This window comes from Copadichromis virginalis, linkage group LG3 (assembly GCF_057382275.1).
Source record: "Copadichromis virginalis isolate Kocher_CV1m ecotype Utaka linkage group LG3, C_Virginalis_male_GT1.1, whole genome shotgun sequence".
NCBI lineage: Eukaryota > Metazoa > Chordata > Actinopteri > Cichliformes > Cichlidae > Copadichromis > Copadichromis virginalis.
Window position 1 is genome coordinate 13,348,148 of NC_140620.1, and position 23,214 is coordinate 13,371,361.

The following is a 23,214-nucleotide window of genomic DNA, read 5'->3' on the forward strand; positions in this document are numbered from 1 at the left end:
AACAGGTGCAGTTTGGTGTTTTACTGCCTCCTGCTGGAACAATGATGGCAGCTCTCAAGACTTTATTGGTTATTGTCATTTCGTGTTACACAGCCTGAAACGAAATACTGTTCCTCAGCAGCCTCTACAGTGCAATAACCAATATATTTTAAAAAGAATAAATACAGTTTAAAGGGAATAAGTTTAAAAAAGAGCAGCAAAAAGGCATAAATAGCTTAAAATCTAAGTTCTAAAAAAACCTCCAATTTTTATTAATATTTTATTATTTATCAAATTATTATAAACTAAAAATATTTTTTACGTGATAAACGACTTCAGTGCTTCGTCCATGACCTCCTGAAGGTAAAGGGCCCAAAGAGCCAATCAGCAGCTCTGAAACAGGAAACATGACTCATGGAGAAGTTCACAACAGTTTCAGCTGCCAGTTGTGCTCATCACCATGGAGACTGTCTCCATGGTGGAGGCAGAGTGACAGTGTTGTAGATGCTGCATTTTGAAGCCTCAGTGTTTATATTTTTGTTCACAGCCATGTAGACAGAGAGGCAGAGAGAGACAGTGCTGTCACTGAGCTACATGTGTCAGAGCTCAGATGAGGCCCACACATGTGTGTTATCTGTTGTTGCTACACACAGTTAAGATATGGAACATGTGAACATGAGACATATGAAGAGACTGAACAGATAAAATGTCCTTTATATCCATCAGTGACTTTTTATTCTTTTAAACTTGTGCTGCTTCTTTTTGACTCGAGTTAGTGTGACACTGATGGAGCTTCTTGCTGCAGTGTGTTTGGGTTTGGCTGATAACACTGGTCATGCATGTTTCCTTCATGCTCTGTGGTAAAAGTGCATCAGTCTGCAGCTCTGTGGCCACCCTTCTTCTTTTTCTCAGAAACATCCTAATTTCTTTGTTCTCACTGTTTTGCAGAGGTGTTAAGATTAAAAAATAAAAACTGTGAAAAGTTGCTGCTATTTATAAAAAGACACCATTTAATGCTTTTAATAAGCTTAAAAGAACAGAATGAAATGTCTCCATCGCTGTAGTGTAATAATATCACAGCACTGTTGCAGTAATTTTAATGTGTTTATTGTACAGAGACTGATTCAGCTGTGATCTACTCAGCAGTGACAACTGAAGACGTCCGTTATGGACAAACAACCATCAGAACAAGGAGGCCCAGGTACAGCTGCTCTTTATCTTTGACTGTGGACAGAGACGAGCTCGCTGCTCACCTTGTTTACAGCCATCATGCTAAGCTAAGCTAACCAAACCACATTGTGACTCAAGCCCAGAGCTCAGACTTCAAAGACATCAAACTCTCATCTTTCTGTCAAAAAAAACAACAAAAAGATTCCCTGTAAATTTGACCTTTTCCTTAAACTTTCCTTAAACTGCACTTCAGTTAACTTCAGTTTTATTTCTAATTTAAAATTTCATATCAGGTTTAAGTTTCAAGTTTTATTGTCATGTACAGATAAAAAGCGTAGTCACATTTACCCATTATGAAATTCTTTGGCTCGTGCTCCTAATAAATGTGTTTATTTATTAGATCTACTGATACAGCCAAAACATATAGTCACAGCGTGAGGAGATTCTGGACCCAAATGCAGGCACAGCAGCAAGGGCAGATGAATAACAAATGGAGAGCCTTTATTTTAGAGGCTTAACAAAACAGAAATAGAAGGCAAGGAACAGGAAGGAACTAACAAAACATAGACTGGGAAAGCTAAACTAAGGAACATGAGGAATATGTAAAACGAATTCAAATTCAAATTCAGATTTTATTAGTCAAATCTTAACCCTTTAAGACCTACCATAGAACCAAGTTCGCCAGAGCTTATATTATATTTTTACATGCTGTGGAGCCATTTTTGGGAGCATTTCAAGTTGCTATACATCAATACAACCATTATAGCCCAAACTTTAATAATATGTCTGCATTAGGTGCATAGTAATTACATAAATTGCAAAAAAGTGCAATAAACTACAAAAAAATTGAAAATTGTTTTTGTTTTTTTAACATATATTTCTAGTTAGAGAAATTTAAGAGGCTTATCCCTCAAAACTGTAAATACAAAAAAGTTACACAAACTAGTTTCCCACCACAGGAAATTTATTTTGAGTGTCTTCATAGTTTTATTTTTGAAATACACCAATTTTTATATACTGCAGGAAAAACGAAAATAAATATTATAGTGCAAATTTGCAAAATAACAGCATATGCATCAAAATAAACTATTTCCAGCAGTGCAATATGAGTCCTAAGCATCCCAGAAACGACACAGAAAGTCATAAACTCAAACATAACTTTTTAAAACACATAACAAGTAAAACACAAGCTCATAAGGCCCCGATAGTAAAAAACTACATTTCCGCAAAATGACGTCACTTCCGGTTTCGGGCAGGTCATGCGGTCATGTGATAGTTCGCGCTGATGGACGTAGGAAGTGTTACAAACAGCTGATGGATCGGCGAAGCGTGTTTCTGGAATATCATGTTTTTGTTGCTGCAAGTGATTTTTATGCAGTTTTTGCAAAGCTATATGTGGAAGGAAACTGTGACCTAGGACAAGCTGATGGCATAAGATGTGAGTACAACTCCTCCAGTTTCATATGCAAAAAAAATTATTGCGCTAGCTTACGTGGTTGCAGAGCTACCGGGATTTAAAAATAGTTACGCAAAACAGAGCGTGCCCGCTCCGATCGGCTGTAAAGGGTTAATAAATATGTAAATATGTATACAAATGGTTGTTTTTTTGTACTGTTTTTATCAATAAATCTCAGCAACAAAGGACATACACCCATGTGTGTTGATTTCTCCCTAAGATGACAAACTGAAACACTCCAAGTTGGTGACTTTTGGAGATTTATTTCCCTGGATGATTGAGAATGCATCAAGATGAAACACAAAAGGAAGTTCACAGCTTTTAGCAGCTCCAGCACCCCCTCATCCACACACCCCCACTCCCCTCCCTCATGAATACCTTTTTAACAACCTAATATACATATGAATGACTAGCCAATTTAGCTTCCGCTTGGCTGAAGCTAAAGCTTAGCTAAAAGCCTACCAGTCATTTGGCTGGTGGCGGGTTTTCTAGGTAGAAACGTAGAAGCCTGGGAGTCCTAGTGTTAAACCTATGCAGCGGATATGGACTTGTGTGTGTGTGTGTGTGTGTGTGTGTGTGTGTGTGTGTGTGTGTTAATCTCTTGCGGTAAATGTCACAGGGTGAACTTCCTGTCCTATTAAGAGTAAAATATGAACATATACTTTAATGCAACACAAACCTTATAAAAGCGTTTCCTACTTAACACAGGTGAATACCTCATGAAGTTCATCAACAGAGTGCCAAGAGTGTGCAAAGCAGTGATCAAAGCAAAGGTCGACTATTTTAAAAAATATAACATAAACATAACAAACATATTTGAGTTATTTCATTCTTTTTTTCTTTACTACAAAATTACACATGTGTTCATTTAGAGTTTTGGTGCCTTCAGTAACAATCTACAAAATAAAGAAGAACCATAAAATGAAAAGCTGTGTCCAAACTGTTTGTGTGTATTATGTAGAAACGTCTCCACTAGTTTCACATAAGCATGACCTCACAAAATAATTTTTAATCCAGCAGACCTGACGTTATTTTGTCCCTCCAAAGCGTAAAACACAACAAAATCATCCTGATTCCTCACAGGACTGTGGCATAATATTACACAGAATCTGACACCTCAGCTCTATAGAAGATGGATGGACTAAGCAAATTTAGTCCATCCATCTTCCTCTGCTTATCCAGGGACTGTCACTAACCAAATTTTTAAGCAGGAGAAAAATAGCACTTGTAAGGACATTGTTAGGGGTTAAGACACTTTTTCAAACACAAGTAAGTGAAATAAGACATTAATTCAACACAAGTAAGATAAAGAAGACACTGCAGACCAACTCAGAGTTTTACATGCATGGGTGTTGTTCTCTCAGTGAGATCACACACACTGAGAGCCATGCTGGGTGCTTTATTTATAAGGCAAAAAACGGGTAACAATACTTCCTCTTTTACCAGAAAAGAGGAGAGTTCAGACATAAAGTTCAGACATAAAGTTCAGACATAGCTTATCTGATCTTTCACACACTAAAATAAGAATACAGAAATATATCATGCTTATCTGATCTTTCACGCTTAAAGTAAGGATACAGAAATATATCATGTCTTGTCCAAACATCTTAAACACTTAAGCAAGGAGTGCGTTGTGTTCTCTTTTAACAATAAGCTTGGTTATGTGAGAATATATGAACACTCGATTATAAGGCATACTTGTTTATATTGCATTTGAATAAAAAGCATATTTGTTTTTACTTGATTACACTCAATGATTTGTATTTAATAAAAATCTCCTGACAGACATGAAAAGCTTTATTGACAAAAACAAGAAACCCTGCCCCTGTAATCTTTTATTTACAATATTGTATTTGGTTAAAATGTTCTGATGGTTCAAATATTTTCTTTTCTTTAGTTGTTGCAAAATAATGTGTGTGCCAGTCTCCAATGAGACATTTACAAGTGTGTAACAATATACTATGTTTATATATTTGCAGGTAAAGAGATAAAAACAGTAAATAGTTTGACCTTGGTCTAAAGATAAGTCCACACGGTTGCAGGGAATGTGTGAAAGTTGGCTGTTAATTCCCATTATGTGTGGTTACTGTATATTACTGGTAGTGATTGTAACAGGGCAGCCCTTAGCGGCTGGACACACAGTGAGACAGACCAAGGCAAGTGTAGTGGAACAAAGTATTTATTCGCTATATGGCTCTCCTTACAACAATTGTCGAGCCTCTTCACAGCACAAAAATCCCCCTCTAATGACAACTGGCAGCCTTAAATATGTTCAGCTGTCACAGACTCAACCATTATTCCACTCTCAGGTAAATTCTTAAATCCCAACCTTCCACCACAGTATACAATATATCAATAAGAATAAATAAATACATAAATACATTTTCACATTTACATATTAATAAATACTTCACACTTTAATGTTACACCAAACCCAATATTATAAAAACCCAGAAACCCAAGCACAAAAAGATTCACCACACTCTTTACCCATGGTCTCTCCCGGAACCTTTAAATGGTGTCTGGACCCCCAGGGAAACATTTGCCCAAACACCTTGAAGAGGACACAGGCAAGAAAGGTGAGTAATCATTAACTTACAAACACTTATTTGCAACACTTTTCCCTAGATTTCACACACACATTTGCATTAGTTTTCCTTATTGGTAAACCTTAATCACAATCTCAATCACCATTCTTCTCTCCTGACAGACAACCACCACATTCCTTGATGAGGAGCAGCTGTGCAGGATCTGAAACAAGGCCACCAACTGATTTTAAAATTCCCAATAAATAGTCAATAAATATTTAAACTTCTTGTGTGCAAATCCATGCTTAAAGTGCAATGCTCATAAAGTGCTTGATAAGGTGCTTTTAATAAAGTGAAAGGTGTGCTCTAAAGTGCTATACATATAATATAAATAAATGCAGTAAGGGAGTCCTCTTCCTTACAGTGATGTAGATTAGCCATGATGCTACCGATTAGCAGCTGGAGCTAATTTGCCCGTTCGTGTGGAAACCTCGTGGCGCTGTGGTGGATCTCCACCTGTACTGGGCTGTAATCACAGTGGATTCAGACCTGGGAATCACATCTTCTGTTTATGTTTATTTCATCTATGCTACTGTAAGAAGTATCGGTGTTTCGAGTTTGAAACAAGCCAGGCCACTCACCATAATGCAGTGCGCCTAAGAAACTGTGTACAAGTGTATAAAAGTGTTTTTATATATTGCAGAAGATACAGTAAAGGCAGACTCACAAAGCTGCCTAATTCTTTTTAATCAAAGTGTGTAACATATGACATTTTAAAGAATTCTTCATGTGGACATTATCCATGTTTTATTTGTGTAACACAAAGTCACTCATAATGTGACCTCTGTGTTAAATGTAGCAGTGTAGTTTTCATCTGTTGCTTGCAAAGATAAACAACAAACTGGGCAAAGATGTAAGGCTTCACGGGGTCCATAGCGCAGTGCTTTGGGTCTAGATACTTAAATACTAATTAGAAATCTCCACAATTAAAGAAGAATAAAAGCCGTGTTGCATTATTCTTTTAATCCTGATCTTGCTGAGCGACTGTGTTAAAACTTCTTTAAAGAACTGAATTGTTGTCTTATTAATTGCGTTCATTTGATTGATATTTCAGCTTCATTAAAATTTCTCTCTTGGCAGAGGTGGAAACGTCTTTTTTCCCTCTCTCTCTATGTTTCCCTGCTTGGCTTGTACTGTACGTATAATTATGTACACATGTTGTGCAACTGGAACCAGATGATGTTTGAAGATTTGGAATTATCTCGCTGTTTTTTTCCAGAATTGAATGATTGTACAACATATATCTTTAGATTCTTAAAAGAACAAGACTTGGGTGCACAGGTATACATTTATTTGAGATTTTCTCTAATACACAAAGCACAAAAATTCTTCAGGCTTAAATATCTACATAGACTCACTGAAATCTTTTAAGAAGTGGTGCTAAAGCTTCTACAGAGCCAAGATCAGCTAAAACAGTTGTGTGTCAGTACAGGTTAATCTGATGTGTCACCAAGACTGAAGCTGCCACATTCAAATGAACATTGACTCTACATCTACATCATCAGTGTGCGTGTCCTTCATAGAAGCTGCTGGGAGAGTTCAAGTAACACAATGATGAGTATACACACTTTGTACGTCAAAATGTTTTAGAAATGTTAAAGAAAACAGTATAAATGTATAAAGGACTTAAAGAAATTAAAGGAGCAAATTTTAAAATATTTGAGGAAGGATAAAAAGTAAAGACTGTTATTCATGAAATTATATTTTCATCCAACTCTTGGTAAATAAGTGGTTTAAAGAAAAGTGGACTGTGATCTTTTCCCCATCAGCTAAGAGAAAAAGACCAAAGAGATCAGCGGGGACAGAAAAAGCAGGAGGTGGGCTGTTGTACTGCTGGCTCTGTTGCAGAGGTCACCCTGGCAGCAGCTGATTTCTCCTCCAATGTCTGCTGAGAGCTGTTCAGTTTGTGAATGTGAACAAATCGTCTTGGAGGCACAGCCCTTTAATTTAGTAGTTGTCACTCCTGCTTTCACTGAGAAAACAGAAAATATTCAACTACAAGTTTGAAAAAAGAATCACTGAATGTTCCTCTAAGCAGAAAAGAAGAAACATGCAGAAACGTAATGCTGTAGGCCCATTACCTGCTGCTGCTGAGATGCAGTAGTCCTCATTTCCATTGCAGCTGAGAGTTTTGGTGCAGTCCTTTTCATCACACTGGAAGCACTTTTTCCCATTTGGAGAGGGAATCCAATCTATGAAGCACAAAAATATATGTCATATTTCTTTCATTGATTATTTCATCAAGTGCCAAAAAACTTCAGATACGCAAATACTGGATTCTTTCTCATCAAGTGAACTTGGTGAGTGAAAAAATAAATTGTCTTAAACCTCATTTTGTAACTTTTTTCCACATAATTAATAAAATCTAGTTATTTATCACAACAGGAAATACTATTCCACAATACCAAGAAACATGGTGTGAATTACCAGGGACATCTTGAGATGGTATATTCAATTAAAAAAGATCAGACCCAGACATGTTTCATCGCATGCATTTTCCACATATTTCTACTAATATTGTAGTTTGATTCCAAAAATGAAAGAAAAGGCTGTAAAGGGTTTTTTTTAACTGTTCACATTAATATATATTTTCTAAAATGCATTCATGGATAAGCGGAAGCGAATGGATGGATGGATGGATGGATCACCTAATGCTGTGTCACTGTGCTATGCATGCTTTGACACTCTGAAGAGGGTCTTCCTTTGTGTCATTGTTGTTGTCATTTGCATCATGAACAAGACTGCTGAAGTGACTCAACAGGTGGGGTTACAACAGCAGTAAAATCATTGAATCCAATACCCTTTCCAAAAAAGGTTTTCTGCAGAGACGAAAGGACAATAGAGGAGTCATAAGTATCCCCCCACAGGAAGAATGCATGAAATGAGGTGATGAGGGTTGATAGAGGCCATAAAACAGGAGTGCTGACAAAGGCCTGCAGCCTTGAAGATAACTGAAAGCCACATTGACAAACAGCAAAACTAACTGGTGTGTTTGTTATACCCATGTCTGCATTTGGACTCTGGTCATATGGACAGTGATAGAAACAACTGGAAGAGACATTTATGAAGCTGTGAGGAACTCAAACCACTCTGCATGTGTGATTTACACACCTGGAGGAGATGCACCACAAAGCTGGAATGATTTTGCAAATGTTAATTTCTATGTTTGACTGTTAACATTCATTTGCTTACTTGGAGGGTGTCAATGGAAAATTGTATTTAGTAGTCAGTATAATCTTTTAGTGATATAAGTTTGCATATGGTAGAATGCTGCATGTAATCATTTGTGTGTAGAAGTATATAGTTGGTGGCTTATTGAAAGAATGTCTCATCCTAGGAGGTCTGTAACATTCTAGGGTGTTCACCCCACATCCTAGGAGCATGAGAGAGGTCGTACCTTGTCTTATTGTTTTATGGCAGGATTAACGTAGCTATGTCTGTTTTAGTCTAAGTGCCTTTTGGTTTGATGAACTGCTGGACTTTGAGACCAGCAGGTTTAGGGAAGATCTTATGACCCCCCCCCCCCCACACACACACACACACACACACACACCCAATGAAGTATAAAATAAAGACCGGGGCAGTTTCTCAGGCGCGAGTCTCTCAGTCCGGAGACTGCCCTTGCTTGCAAGAAATTCTGTGTGTTTCTCTTCTCTGAGTCTTTGCTGAAGAAGTATTTTAGAATATATTCCTTAACAGAGAGAACGATGCTCGTCACAGTTCTCTCCCTCATGCACGAGCAACACAAAGAGCTCTGGTGACTTGCGTCTTGTCTTTGCCATTGTAGTAGAATTGTCTTGGCGTTCCAGCAATAGGTCTGTGCTAGATGAACGTATCAGCAACCTTCAAACACGTGTGGAGAATTCATTATTTCTTTGACAGATTCTTTAGTAAATAACAGAAAAAAGAAAGTAAGAGAAAAATCACCTGCACAAGTGCCGAGGTAGGTCTCCCTGCAGGATTGGTTTTCCCTTCATCAGGAGCAGCGCTGGGCTGTTTAAATCACGGACAAACAGGATCCTACAGTTGTTTATGTTTTTAAACCCATTTTGCACAGAGAGGCATTTTTTGGAAAATGCATTGATAGTAATGTTGAATATTATTACACATCAAAAAAAATAACTACAGTAAAATAATCACATCGTGACGCCTCTGCCTTTCTAAATGGAGGGACAGTAACTGTGTGTGTATGTAAGCGTGTAAAACCTGAAGATGGTAAGATTAACAGTATTTTGTCTCTATCTGCCATTCTGCTATTCATCTCAACAATAACGTGGCGCACAGCGTGGCGTGAAAATAGCCACATGCAATGGAGCAAAATATGGGTGTGTGTGGTTGGAGGATGTGTTCATGCGCACAAAGGGGGGGGGGGGGGGGGGGGGTGGAAATTTTTCTTGTGAAACAAAGTTTGGGAACCACTGGTTTAAACGATGTTAGCACAGAAATATTAGCTTCTGTCATGACTGATGAAGTTACTGGTTAATAAAGTTTCCAGTAAAGTGTTTAATCGCAGCCACAGATTGACTCTAAATATCCAGTTTTTCTTTAGTGCATCTGTAATAAATATGTGCAAGTTTCAGTGCTTCGTTTAAACTGTATGATACTTATACTGACCCAGGGTCAGTGTAAAATACAATCCTAGCTGTGTGAACAAAGCCTGGCTCCTTTAATCCTGCATGACAAACCTCAGGATGCAGGTTATTATTACTCTTTCCTGCTGGCACACCTGTCACACCTGAGAGTCAGCTAGAAACTCACAGTGACGTGGACATCATGCAAAGACTGCCAGACTCTGTAATACTGCAAATGATCAGTGACTCAGGTTAACAAAAAAGAAAGTAAGAGGAAATTTAATTCTATAAAACGTGAAAAATTCCACACACATGTAACTCACCACTGTGTGAAGATCACAGGGGAGAAATCGTTTCTCTGAGTCAGAGATGAGTGTCAGTAACACAGAAGTTGTCATGGTCCCCGCACCTCGCCAGCTGACAGCAGTCAGGCGCTTTGTTTTGTTTATTCTCCTCTCTCGCCTCTGCTCTCCCTTTCTCTCTCGTCCTCTCCCACTCTCTCTTTCTCCTGCCGGGGCGGAGCTCAGTATGGGCTCCTGCTCCTGGCCCACGCACCTGGAGATGATCAGCACACCTGCCGCTGATTATGAGAATTGGAGTCCTACTTAAGATGGCGAGTCTGCTCTACTCGTCGCTGGATCGTTGAGCCATCAGCGTCAGTCGTCCTGCACTCTGCAAAGTTTGTTCGTGTCTGAACCAGGAGACTAACTGTTTCTCTGTCTGTGTATAGATTTCCCCTGGACCTGTTTTCCCTGTGCACGGTGACTGAGCGTGAGCAAGAGTGATGGAGGAAAGAAGAGGAGCTGTGTGTGGTTGCGAGGGCTGTATGGAAATCTCACCTCCCTGGACTCCTGCCCCTTTCACTCCCGGACCCTGGAACCCCTTTTTCCCAGACACCGTTGTGTGTGTGTGTGTGTGTGTGTGTGTGTGTGTCACCGTGGAGAACACTGTAAATAAATTCACTTTTGATTTGAAGAAACTTGTGGTCTGCGCCTGAGTCCGCTCCACTAATCGTGACAGAAGTAAAACTCAGTGTCATGCAGTGACTTTTACACAACCAGATCAGATGAACCAGCTCACACTAAAACATTTTGCTGCACTCTTTACACTTATTTCTTTTCTTTCTGCTTTCTGAGATAAAAGCTCTTTATCAGTAACTTTTACAACTTCTGGCAGGTTAATGTCTGAACTTTGGAGTGAAACACACCCTTAGTTACAGGAAATAACACCACTGTCTGTAACTAAGTGAATCCACCTTAACACCACCTGTGTGTGTGTGACTGCATTACACTCCCACTGCTGGGAACCTGAAGAAGAACCAGAACAAAGTCTAAAATAGAAGCTGACAAACAGCTGCACCACCGAGTGACACTTTATTTTATAACCTTCACAACAGGTTTCATGTTGTGACCTGTGGAGGTGAAAAGACACAAAACCTGTTTTACAGCTTTTGAGCTGCAGGCAGGATTGAAACACACCTTAGTTAAAAGTCAAACAGCAACATTTTCTCCTCCCCTCACGTCACTCAAATGTGACAAACCAGGAAACAGGAAGTTCTTCGTCCTCAGTAAAGAGCGACGCACAGACGATCAGACTGAGCTCAGACCAAACTAGCAGCTTCCTCTGAGTGAGTCCAGCTACAGGAGAGAAAAGTGGAAAACTCCAACACTGCTGCTTCAAGCTGCTGACGCTCCACACACTGAATGTGAGTTTGAGCAAAAACACGACTCAAAGCAAGTTTCAGTGAAGGTGGTAGAGGAGGGAGGGGAGCCAGGACTGACTGTACTTCCTGTCTGCTGTTTTCAGCTTCACTCACAGACTCAATGGCTTCCAGATCAGAGGAGGATCTCTGCTGTCCGGTCTGTCAGGAGGTCTTCAGAGATCCTGTTATTCTGTCATGTAGCCACAGCTTCTGTAAAGACTGTCTGAAGAGATGGTGGAGAGAGAGACCAACACATGAGTGTCCAGTTTGTAAGAGAAGATCTTCAAGGAATGAACCACCTTTAAATCTGGCTTTAAAGAACCTGTGTGAGTCGTTCTTACAGGAGAGAGATCAGAGAGCTTCAGAGGCTCTCTGCAGTCTGCACTCTGAGAAACTCAAACTCTTCTGTCTGGACCATCAGCAGCCAGTGTGTGTCGTCTGCTGTGCCTCAGAAAAACACACCAATCACAGATTCAGACCCATCGATGAAGCTGCACAACAACACAAGAAGGAACTTCAGGAAACTCTGGAGCCCTTAAAGAAGAAGTTAAAGGTTTGTGAAGAAGTTCAAGTGAAGTTTGATCAAACAGCAGAACACATTAAGGTCCAGGCCCGACACACAGAGAGGCAGATTAAGGAGCAGTTTAAGAAGCTTCAGCAGTTTCTAGCAGAGGAAGAGGAGGCCAGGCTGGCTGCACTGAGGGAGGAAGAGGAGCAGAAGAGTGGGATGATGAAGGAGAAGATGGAGGCTCTGAGCAGAGAGATAGCAGCTCTTTCAGACACAGTCAGAGCCACAGAGGAGGAGCTGAGAGCTGAAGACGTCTCATTCCTGCACAACTACAAGGCTGCAGTGGAAAGAGTCCAGCGCTGCCCCCTGCTGGATGATCCACAGCTGCCCTCAGGAGCTCTGATAGACCAGGCCAAACACCTGGGCAACCTGACCTTCAACATCTGGAACAACATGAAGGACATGGTCTCCTACACTCCTCTCATTCTGGACCCAAACACTGCAAATCCAAAACTCATCCTGTCTGAAGATCTGACCAGTGTGAGATATGGAGGAGAGAGGCAGCAGCTTCCTGATAATCCAGAGAGGTTTGATAATTACTACTCTGTTCTGGGCTCTGAGGGCTTTAACTCAGGGACTCACAGCTGGGATGTTGAAGTTGGAGACAGTACACGGTGGGTACTGGGTGTGTCAGCAGAGTCTATGGAGAGGAAGGGAAACATAGACTCTGGATTATGGTCAATTTTGTTTGATGAAGGTGAATACTCAGCACTCTCACCATCAGCTCCTCTCACTGCTCTCTCAGGCCAGAAGAAGTTCCAGAGGATCAGAGTGAATCTGGACTGGAACAGAGGAAAGCTGTCGTTCTCTGATCCTGATACTAACACACACATACACACCTTCACACACACTTTCACTCACAGGATGTTTCCATACATTTGGCCTGATAAACTGAAGGTGTGTCCGTTGAAGGTGTCAGTGTCAGTGCAGCAGATGAGTTGAGGATGATGATGTTTCTAATGTTGTTTCCTGTCAGTGAGTTGAAGCTGTTAAACTGCAGCTGTCCTCCTGCTGCCTCGTTGTTCCAAAGCTCTTTGTTTCTCTTTTAGTTTCACTCTTTCTTTCTGTTTCTGCTGTCCACCTTTTCACATGGAAAATCATTTCACTGTTTCTCACTGAATGACTCCCCAAACTAGATTTGAAATTCTATCAAGTTTCTAATCATTCCAAGTGATTCATGTTTCTATTTGATGTGTAAATGGAGATGATTTAGTTTGCTGGGATATGGACTGACATGTGTTGAATGGGAGGAGCAGTTTGTTGTTGTCTTCTTGTCTGTTTATGACAACAATAAATATGTTGTTGAAACAATGATTCATGTTTAACTCCATATATGAAATGTTTCTGATCTTTGAATTCTGTTTGATTAAAGACTTTCTTCATGACACAAATGAGATTTCAGTGTATTAATAGAACTAAATAAGCTCAGAGTTGAAAGGCTGGAGTATTATGTACGTGCTTCACTGTCAGGATCTTCAGGGGGATTCAAAGGGAAACATCAAACTGCTGTAATGAGATAAACTAGTTGGGCTGAACACACTTATCTGTAGTTTGTCTCCATCCAGGATCATCAGAATATAATGAACATGTGTGAAGAGCCACAAAATGCTGCTGCCCTCTCAGCATGATGAGCTCCAGCCTTTGTTAGCAGGACAACAGGAAACATGAGACAACTTTCAGAGACAGTAACCAACTGTGGCCACAAGATGGCAGCAGCTGATCTGAGATCCTTTATTGGACAGAAGGACTCTGCTCTGTGACGTCATCAGAGAGACGGCCTTCACTCTGATAGATCTGACGTCATGTCTGCACTGATGATGAAAGCTGATAAACACATTGTTATTGATCCATGAAATCACCTCTGTCCTCTCAAGTGTAGCTGTTTACAGAGCTGAAGAAGTCCTTCATCATCAAAACAGACAAACATGTATTTCCTGTATTAAGTGACGTCATCCTCACTCTGACCTCTTACATACATTCTGTTCAGTTTTCCTGCTGTAAGAAATAAACTGTGTGAAAATAGAAATGCAGGGAAACATCCATTAAGTGAACAAAGTCCAAAGAAATAAACTTGGACTGTTTTTTGAAGCCTAAATAAAATGTGAATAAACTTTATAGATACATTTGAAACCAGCTACTCTGTGACTTTACACACTCACACAGTAACAGAGCTGATTCCTGATTGGAGCAGCACAGAGTTAGACTTCTTTTCTGGCTGTGGATTGGTTCGTCAGGATTTCCTCCTTTACAGGTTTAAAAACAATCTCTGTTTCTACATTTTTTGACCTCCTTCTTGTGTCTAAAGGTGAAGCAGCACCAGCCTCCTCTGATCCTCATGTTGTAGCTCTGTGTGTCCAGCAGGGGGCAGATCACCTCCAAACTGTGCCAGCAGCTCTCACTGTGAGCTCAGACGTTTGTGGACACTCAGTTTGTTTGAACATAGTAAATAATCAGAGCTTCTCACACTGTTTATGGGGACACCACCTGCTCGAGGGTGTACTGTGTCAGAGAGGTGGTGTATGGTGCTGGGTGTAGTCTCTCTGCTGGTTCACAGTTTTTACTGAGGAGCTGTGTTCATGTCAGGAAGGTTTCGTCTGATCACTGTGGTGCAGTTTGGTTTACTCTGTTTCTGAGTGTTTGTAGGATCAGTCTCTGCAGGTCACCTGATACCTGGCAGTGAAGTGTTTATGAATCAGTTCCGTCAGATTTAATCCAACAGAATAACATGTAAAACACTCCAGGGCTTTTACTCTGAAACTTTCTCCAGAGCTGTCTGGAGTTTTCTTACATTAAAATATTCTGGGATTACCAGACTGTCCACATCATGTGTCCTACCAAAACTTTCATCCACAAATATACCCTGACATTAAACCCAAATAGATCTGAGAGCGAGTCATTAGTATCAGTACTGTGTGTGTGTGTGTGTGTGTGTGTGTGTGTGTGTGTGTGTGTGTGTGTGAGAGAGAGAGATATTCAGGTAACTTACTGGGTTACTGCACATGCTCACACCTTTTCAGCACAACAGGTGCAGTTTGGTGTTTTACTGCCTCCTGCTGGAACAATGATGGCAGCTCTCAAGACTTTATTGGTTATTGTCATTTCGTGTTACACAGCCTGAAACGAAATACTGTTCCTCAGCAGCCTCTACAGTGCAATAACCAATATATTTTAAAAAGAATAAATACAGTTTAAAGGGAATAAGTTTAAAAAAGAGCAGCAAAAAAGGCATAAATAGCTTAAAATCCAAGTTCTAAATAAAAACCTCCAGTTTTCATTAATATTTTATTATTTAACAACAGATGGAAATTAGCCTTTGGCTATAAATCTTTTTTTTTTTTTTTACATTTATGTTCATTAACATGCACTGTCCTAAATAAATAAATAAAAATAAATCAAATTATTATAAGCTAAAAATATTTTTTACGTGATAAACGACTTCAGTGCTTCGTCCATGACCTCCTGAAGGTAAAGGGCCCAAAGAGCCAATCAGCAGCTCTGAAACAGGAAATATGACTCATGGAGAAGTTCACAACAGTTTCAGCTGCCAATTGAGAGAGAGACAGTGCTGTCACTGAGCTACATGTGTCAGAGCTCAGATGAGGCCCACACATGTGTGTTATCTGTTGTTGCTACACACAGTTAAGATATGGAACATGTGAACATGAGACATATGAAGAGACTGAACAGATAAAATGTCCTTTATATCCATCAGTGACTTTTTATTCTTTTAAACTTGTTCTGCTTCTTTTTGACTCGAGTTAGTGTGACACTGATGGAGCTTCTTGCTGCAGTGTGTTTGGGTTTGGCTGATAACACTGGTCATGCATGTTTCCTTCATGCTCTGTGGTAAAAGTGCATCAGTCTGCAGCTCTGTGGCCGCCCTTCTTCTTTTTCTCAGAAACATCCTGATTTCTTTGTTCTCACTGTTTTGCAGCAGAGGTGTTAAAATAAAATAAACACTGTGAAAAGTTGCTGCTATTTATAAAAAGACACCATTTAATGCTTTTAATAAGCTTAAAAGAACAGAATGAAATATCTCCATCGCTGTAGTGTAATAATATCACAGCACTGTTGCAGTAATTTTAATGTGTTTATTGTACAGAGACTGATTCAGCTGTGATCTACTCAGCAGTGAGAACTGAAGACGTCCGTTATGGACAAACAACCATCAGAACAAGGAGGCCCAGGTACAGCTGCTCTTTATCTTTGACTGTGGACAGAGACAAGTGTTTCCCTTTTTACATGGTGAAAAGAAGATGACCACTGAAGGTGGAATGGTGAAAATGATGGTCATATATTTTAAAACTAACCCAGAGACATAAAAACACCTGATCTCCAGTCTCTAGACGCAGTGAGGCTCCATTAGAAGCTGTTCTGAAATGTGAGGCCTGACGCTCCCACGCTGAAAAATGCGTTCTCCATTCTTAAACAACACAACAGCTACACCATGTTTTAGTTATAGCAGCAAGTCAAAACTAATCACATGTTAGGGCTCTTGGTTTTGTGCTTGTGGGTGAAAATGTTATTTTCAAGCTTTTCTTCACATTTTAATATTTGCATTCCTGTTGCCATAGTGCCTGAAGGCTCTAACAATTTAAAAAGAAAAAAAAACAAACGATTTTACCGGAGGAATTCTCACCTTTTACCTTTGGGCCAGTATTCGTAGAACATTCAGTGTTAACCTGTTCATAGGCCCTAGAATGTTGAATTCAGGATCCAGCAGATGTTTGTGAGGTACATTTTGGAAGAGCTGGATAAACATCGTCTAACTTTTCTTTGCTCTCCAGTATCATTGCAGGAAAATGCAGGTTTTATTAAAACTGTGACAATTTAACACTCAATCCCAAAAACAGACTTGACATGTTTCCATGAAGACTGCTTCATAAATCAACAGCTCTGAAAATCCATTAAAAACAGTAATATAGAACATGATCGCTCTCACTCTGTGTCTCTAAAAAACCCAGCAAACTGGTGATCACTTCAACAAAATGGGCATAGTTTATGGCTTTATCAGCTGCAACACCATGTGGCACCAATACCCACCCTGCTGGCCCTATAGGTGTCTGACCTCCAAGCCTTGTTGCATATGTCCCTCTGAGGTGCTTGTGCAGTAGAAGTAGCTGTACTAGTAGAACAAGAAGTAGTGGCAGTAAGAGTATTAGTATTGTGCAACAACCAGGCTTCAAGAGCAGTCACTCTTCTGGCTTACAAATGGTGAAAACATGTCATGTGCACATGCCACACTCTTAACTGTGAATCAGAAATTTTGAGAGGCGAATTGGAAAAGCAGTTTAAAATTCTGGTTTGGCATAGACCAGAGGCGGAGCCAGACATTTGAAACGCCCGGGGCTTAGCCCTAAAGGGTAGTATGCATGTGGGTTTTGTTTTTTTTGTTTGTTTTTTGTTTGTTTTGGGGTTTTTGTTTTTTTTTTTTTGGGGGGGGGGGGGGGGGGGTTAGAAATGACTGAATGATTAATTGGCTCTGTTTTGAGTTTTGTTCAAAAAAGAATGACTTCATATCGGGAAAAATATATATCACATGTGCAGGACACCTTAGACTAGTTTTTTAATTAAGCAGCAAGGCAGAACAAGGTCGGGGCTGCATCAAGACACGAGGACTAAACCTCAATTCAACCAGACCCAGAACTGATCCAGAATTAAAACAGGACTACAACAGTTCAAAACCAGGACTACTGAGGACTTAACCAGGACAGAACCAGAATCAGAACTAGATGATAGTAGCACTAAAAATCATCATAGACCTGCACTACACTTATTTTTTAATTCTACCAAAGTACAATATTTAGATTCAGAAAATTTTTTATCCGAGGTTCGACTAGCTGCCCTTTGTCTCCGGTTCTGTTCATAATTTTTATGGACAGGATTTATTTTATTTATTTTTTATTTATTTATTTATTTTTTCTTCTAAATGACATCAGAAACAGCAGTATGCGACATTACGTAATGGCAGAGCTTCAGTTCATCCTTTGTCATTTTTTTTTTTTTTTTTTTTTTTAATAAATAGGACAGGGGGAATGAATGAGAGAGAGAGGGGGAGAGAAAGAAAGAAAACCAAAGGGGAGAAGAGACGGTGAGAAGGGGGGGGGGAAGAGAGACAAAAAAACAAAAAACTCCTGGGTCACCTGTATGGAGAAAAAAAAAAACAAACAAACAAACAAAAACAAACAGAGGAGACAGCAAACAACAAAGAGCAACATAATAATAGAGAAAACAAAGCACCATCACAATAAACTAGCTAGTCATAGATATCAGTATTTACTAAGTAATAAACGATATTGTGCAGCACGCAAGATAGACAGCGCACAGTGTGCTTTGAGGCAGCAGCCAAGAAAGCTTTAGTCCGCGTCTGTGAATACCCATGTGTGCATACCTGTGTGGATCAGCATGCTTGCATTCCAAAGGTTTCTCCATGTAATGATCTGCTAGGGAGTGTGGGGGGGCCACAGCCCCGTCCTCCAGGGTGTGAAGCGGGTATGGAGGAGATCAAAACTCCAGACATCCAGAGGCCCCCAGAACACAAGAGACCATGGAAGACCAACAGAGGGGCAGCCGCGCCACTGTTCCAGTAAGAGCTGAGGAGAGTCCCAGATGAGGGCTCGCCCAGCAGCCGCGGAGCAGAAGTCAGGGGGAGTTGCAGTGACGCGCCCGTGAGCTCCGCCGGCCCCCAGCTGCGCCTGAGTGACCGAGCCCTAGGCCGAGAGGCCGGGGGCACCCCACCTCCAAAGGGGCCCGAGCGAGCCCCAGGCCCCAGGCCCCGACAAGCGGCCGCCAAGGAGTGAGCCGGTGTGTACCCGGACGCCCACCCCCAGACACAAAGAACCACCAACACACCGGACAGGATTTCTAGGCGCAGCCAAGTGGCGGAGGGCTTTCGCTTTGGTGGCCTCAGAATCTCATCTCTGATTTTTGCGGATGATGTGGTTCTGTTGGCTTCATCGGGTGAGGGCCTCCAGCTCGCAGTGGAACGGTTCGCAGCCGAGTGTGAAGCAGCGGGAATGAGGATCAGCACCTCCAAATCTGTGGCCATGGTTCTCAGCTGGAAAAGGGTGGAGTGCCCACTCCGGGTTGGGGATGAGTTCCTGCCCCAAGTGGAGGAGTTCAAGTATCTCGGGGTCTTGTTCGCAAGTGATGGGAGAAGGGAGCCAGAGATCGACAGACGGATTGGGGCTGCAGCTGCAGTAATGCGGACGCTGCACCAGTCCGTCATGGTGAAGAGGGAGCTGAGTGTAAAAGCGAAGCTCTCAATTTACCGGTCGATCTACGTCCCTACCCTCACCTATGGCCACGAGCTGTGGGTAGTGACCGAAAGAACGAGATCGCGGATACAAGCGGCAGAAATGAGCTTCCTCCGAAGGGTGGCTGGCCTCTCCCTTAGAGATAGGGTGAGAAGTTCGGCCATCCGGGAGGGGCTCAGAGTAGAGCAGCTGCTGCTCCACATCGAAAGGAGCCAGCTGAGGTGGTTCGGGCATCTGACAAGGATGCCCCCTGGGCGCCTCCTGGGTGAGGTGTTCCAGGCATGTCCCACCGGGAGGAGGCCCCGGGGCAGACCCAGGACACGCTGGAGAGATTATATCTCTCTCAGCTGGCCTGGGAACGCCTTGGTGTTCCCCTGGATAAGCTGGAGGAGGTGGCTGGGGAGAGGGAGGTCTGGGCCTCTTTGCTTAGGCTGCTGCCCCCGCGACCCGGCCTCGGATAAAGCGGATGAAGATGGATGGATGGAAAATTTTATATAATTATTTAGCCTTGTTGTGCAAACAAGCCTGCATAACTTAATAAATACAGAATTTGAAAAAAAGCAAACCTAAAAAGAAACATGAGTACCTGTGATACAGTGATACTTTTGGTAAACAACCATTTGACTAACATGTGTGTCTCACCTGCTCTTGTTCATCTCTGTTCTGTTCCTCTCTCTCCCTCTTTGTGCTGACAATCATCAAATATACAGTTGAAACCAGATATTTACAAACTCTTCAGATAAAAACAAACACTTTTTAATTGTAACATCAAATCAGACTAAATGTTTATTTTTTTAGATTGATAAATATATTATTTATCAATAACAATATTTGTTAACTTTAAGAGTAAAGAGAGAAACTATCTGTATTTCTTAATTGTAAATGGCACCAAATTGTATTCAAAACTTGAGCCACACTTATGGAGCTCCACAATTCTTTTCCTGGTGTTTTGGTTGACGTCTCTTGATTTTGCCATGTCAAAGAAACAGGCTCTGTGTTTTGCCTTATATGCATCCACAGCTGTGCCACCAGTTTACTCACATGGACTCTACTAACCTATCAGAAGCTTCTTCAGCTCAGAATGGAATCGTCTGGAGTTTTCTTATTAATTAACAATAAACTTAGTGTACATGTACTCCTAAATATGATGAAAGTGATAAAAATAGCTCTGTCTCTCTTTATTCTGACATTTAACTAATTCAAAAGATATTTCAATATTTATTTATTTATTTATTTATTTATTTTTTCTCAAATCTCTTTATTTGGTTTTCCAGTGTTCTTTATCATAAAGGCTACTAAGATTCAAATATAAATGATTGCATATATACAATAGGAAAAAACAAAGTAAAAACAAAACAACAACAACAACAACAAAAAAGGCAACAACAAACAACGTTGGACAGAGGATGCTATTTATCGAACTACCAATAAGGCTCAGTGACCATTTATATCTGTACAGTATTGAAGAAATCTATAAAAGGTTGCCAGGTTGAATGGAATTCCTCCAACCTCCCCTTTAGTAGGAGTTTAATTCTTTCCAGCTGCAAGTGTCTCAATACATCTTGTATTAACGCTGATATGGTAGGAAGCACCTTTTGTTTCCAGTTTAATAGAATCAAACGGCGTGCCAGCAGCGTCACAAAACGTATCACATTATTTTGGGTGGCTGATAGGTCTACAACAACCGGCTTCACTCCAAATAAAGCACAGATTGGGTCTGGCTTAAGTGTTTTTTTTAGAATTTTAGACAAGATATGAAAGACATTATTCCAATATGTTGTTATACAGGGACAAGTCCAAAACATATGTGCCAGTGAAGCAGGTTGCTGTTTGCATCTTTTGCAGGACGAGTTTACGTTGGGGAACATTTTTGACAGTTTCAACTTTGATAAATGGAGTCTATGTAGCACTTTAAACTGTAAGAGTCCATGACGAATGCAAACAGAGGAAGAGTGTACATTTTCCTGGGCTTTTTTCCATTGATTGTCTGTAATTCTCGTACCAAGGTCACGCTGCCAGGCCTCTTTCAGATAGTCAAGTGTGACAGTTCCATCCAGTTGTGACAAAGCGTTGTGAATTTTTGTTATTAGTCCTTTCTTGAGTGGATCAAACTGAAATAAGTTATCTAAGGCAGAGTCTGGGGGCCGACCTGGAAAAGATGGAAAAAGCTTCCCTACAAAGCTTCTGATCTGTAAGTATTTGAAAAAGTCATTACTGTGCAAGTCACATTTTCTTGCAGTTGCCGGAATGTGGGAAAAACCTTGTTGATGAATAAATCCTTTATTGAGTGCAGCCCCTTGTGGTTCCATTGGAGAATTAAATGTTTGAGAGTGATGGTGCGAATGATGCGTTATTCATGAGTGGAGTTAGTATGGAAGCTTCCTTCCACCCGAAATGTTTCCTTATCTGTGTCCAGATTTTAATTGTATGAGAGACTACAGGATTTTTAAAGTCATGTTTAGGGATAGGGAGAGCTGAATAGATCACAGCTTCTAATGAGGAGGGGTAGCAGCTTTCATTCTCCATCGTTGTCCAGTCGGCCCCCTTAGTCCGCAACCAAAACGACATGGAACGAACATTACATGACCAATAATACAGACGGAAGCATGGTAACCCCATCCCTCCCTGACATGTCGGTCTCTGCAGGTAGCTTTTCTTGATTCTTGGATTCTTTCTGTTCCATATGAAATAGGATATTAAGGAGTCTAATTTATTAAAAAAGGCTTTATTAATCACAATAGGGATACACTGAAATAAAAATAAGAATTTGGGAAGAATATTCATTCTAACAATGTTTATCCTCCCTGCTGGTGAAATTGGTAGATTAATCCATTTGTCTATGTTATTTTTGGTTTCATCATATAGTTTAGAGAGATTGTGTTTAAATAAACCACAATAATCCTGAGTGACATTTATTCCAAGATATTGGAACTGTTTAGAAACCCGGAATGGCAAGGTACTGAAACAACTTGGGTTACCTATTGCTTTAGAGTTGTCATGGTCCTGAGTCTGAGGACTCAGTGTTTTGTGTTTCTTTATGCTTTTGTTCATTCCAAGTGTGCATTCTGTTGTGATTTTGCCATTTGTTAGGTTTTCTGTTCTCTGCCTGCCTGCTCCCACTTCTCTGTGTTCCCTCTGTCTGTCCATGGTGTTATTGTGTCTGCTCATGAGTCTGCCTGTCAAGTTCAGTGTCCTGTCTGGTTCTGTGTCTGTTTCCTGTTTTATTCTGAAAGTTCATATCACATGTCAGTGTGTTCAGTTTTACCTCTCCCCTGTCTCGTTATGCCCATTAGTTCCAGCTGTGTCCCCTCCTGTGTGCCATTTCCTGATTACCTGGTGTGTGTATTTATAGTTGGTGTCTGCTTCTCGTGGCGTCGTCTGTATTTCTCTGTGAACCTCCCGTGTAGTCTGCACTGTTCCATGTTTCTTCGTGTCTCTCTGCTCCTCGCTTCATGTCCTCCATTTTTGCATTAGGTTTCCCAGTTTAGGTTTATGTTCGGTTCTGCCCACACCTTGGTTTTGTGCACTGTAAATAAAACCCACTTGCACCTCCGCCATTGTCTGCTATTGGATCCTCCTTTCTCACCCTCCACACGACTGCCGCCCCAGCCGTGACAGAACGACAAATTAAGAGTGTAATATCTTTATTAAGCTGTTATTTATTAATGCATACATAATAATGTGCTCAGTGACATAAAGGTCCCCTTTCCAGAGTTTGTGTGCTGCGTAGCTTTTTTCTCTTTGTTTTAGTTGTTTTGTTTTTCCATCTTCTATTCACAACCCAGTGTTTAAAATGTTTAAAAGGTTAAATAATATGCTTATTTAATAATGTTCTACAAAGAGGTCAATGTGTTTGGGATCTTATTAGATCTCTCAGAAAAGCTGTCAGAGCAAAACTTTTTTTCTTTCATAATAACATCTTAA

The 23,214-nt window shown here is 40.6% G+C and overlaps 3 protein-coding genes across 3 annotated transcripts in view; 1 reads left to right on the top strand and 2 right to left on the bottom strand.

The window, feature by feature from the left end:
• LOC146712896 (coxsackievirus and adenovirus receptor-like) overlaps window positions 1-23,214 on the bottom strand; it is a 147,229-nt gene that overhangs the window by 24,859 nt on the left and 99,156 nt on the right. The window lies entirely within an intron of this gene.
• LOC146712898 (urokinase plasminogen activator surface receptor-like) lies at window positions 6,511-8,198 on the bottom strand. The gene is made up of 3 exons (XM_085452598.1): window positions 8,195-8,198; window positions 7,275-7,385; window positions 6,511-7,165 (listed from the first exon to the last, which is right to left on the bottom strand). The coding sequence occupies exons 1-3, from the start codon at window positions 8,196-8,198 to the stop codon at window positions 6,963-6,965; spliced, it is 318 nt and encodes a 105-aa protein (XP_085308724.1). The 3' UTR covers window positions 6,511-6,962.
• Window positions 11,576-13,356, top strand: LOC146712899 (nuclear factor 7, ovary-like). Its single transcript, XM_085445502.1, has one exon. The coding sequence runs from the start codon at window positions 11,588-11,590 to the stop codon at window positions 12,974-12,976; it is 1,389 nt and encodes a 462-aa protein (XP_085301628.1). The 5' UTR covers window positions 11,576-11,587; the 3' UTR covers window positions 12,977-13,356.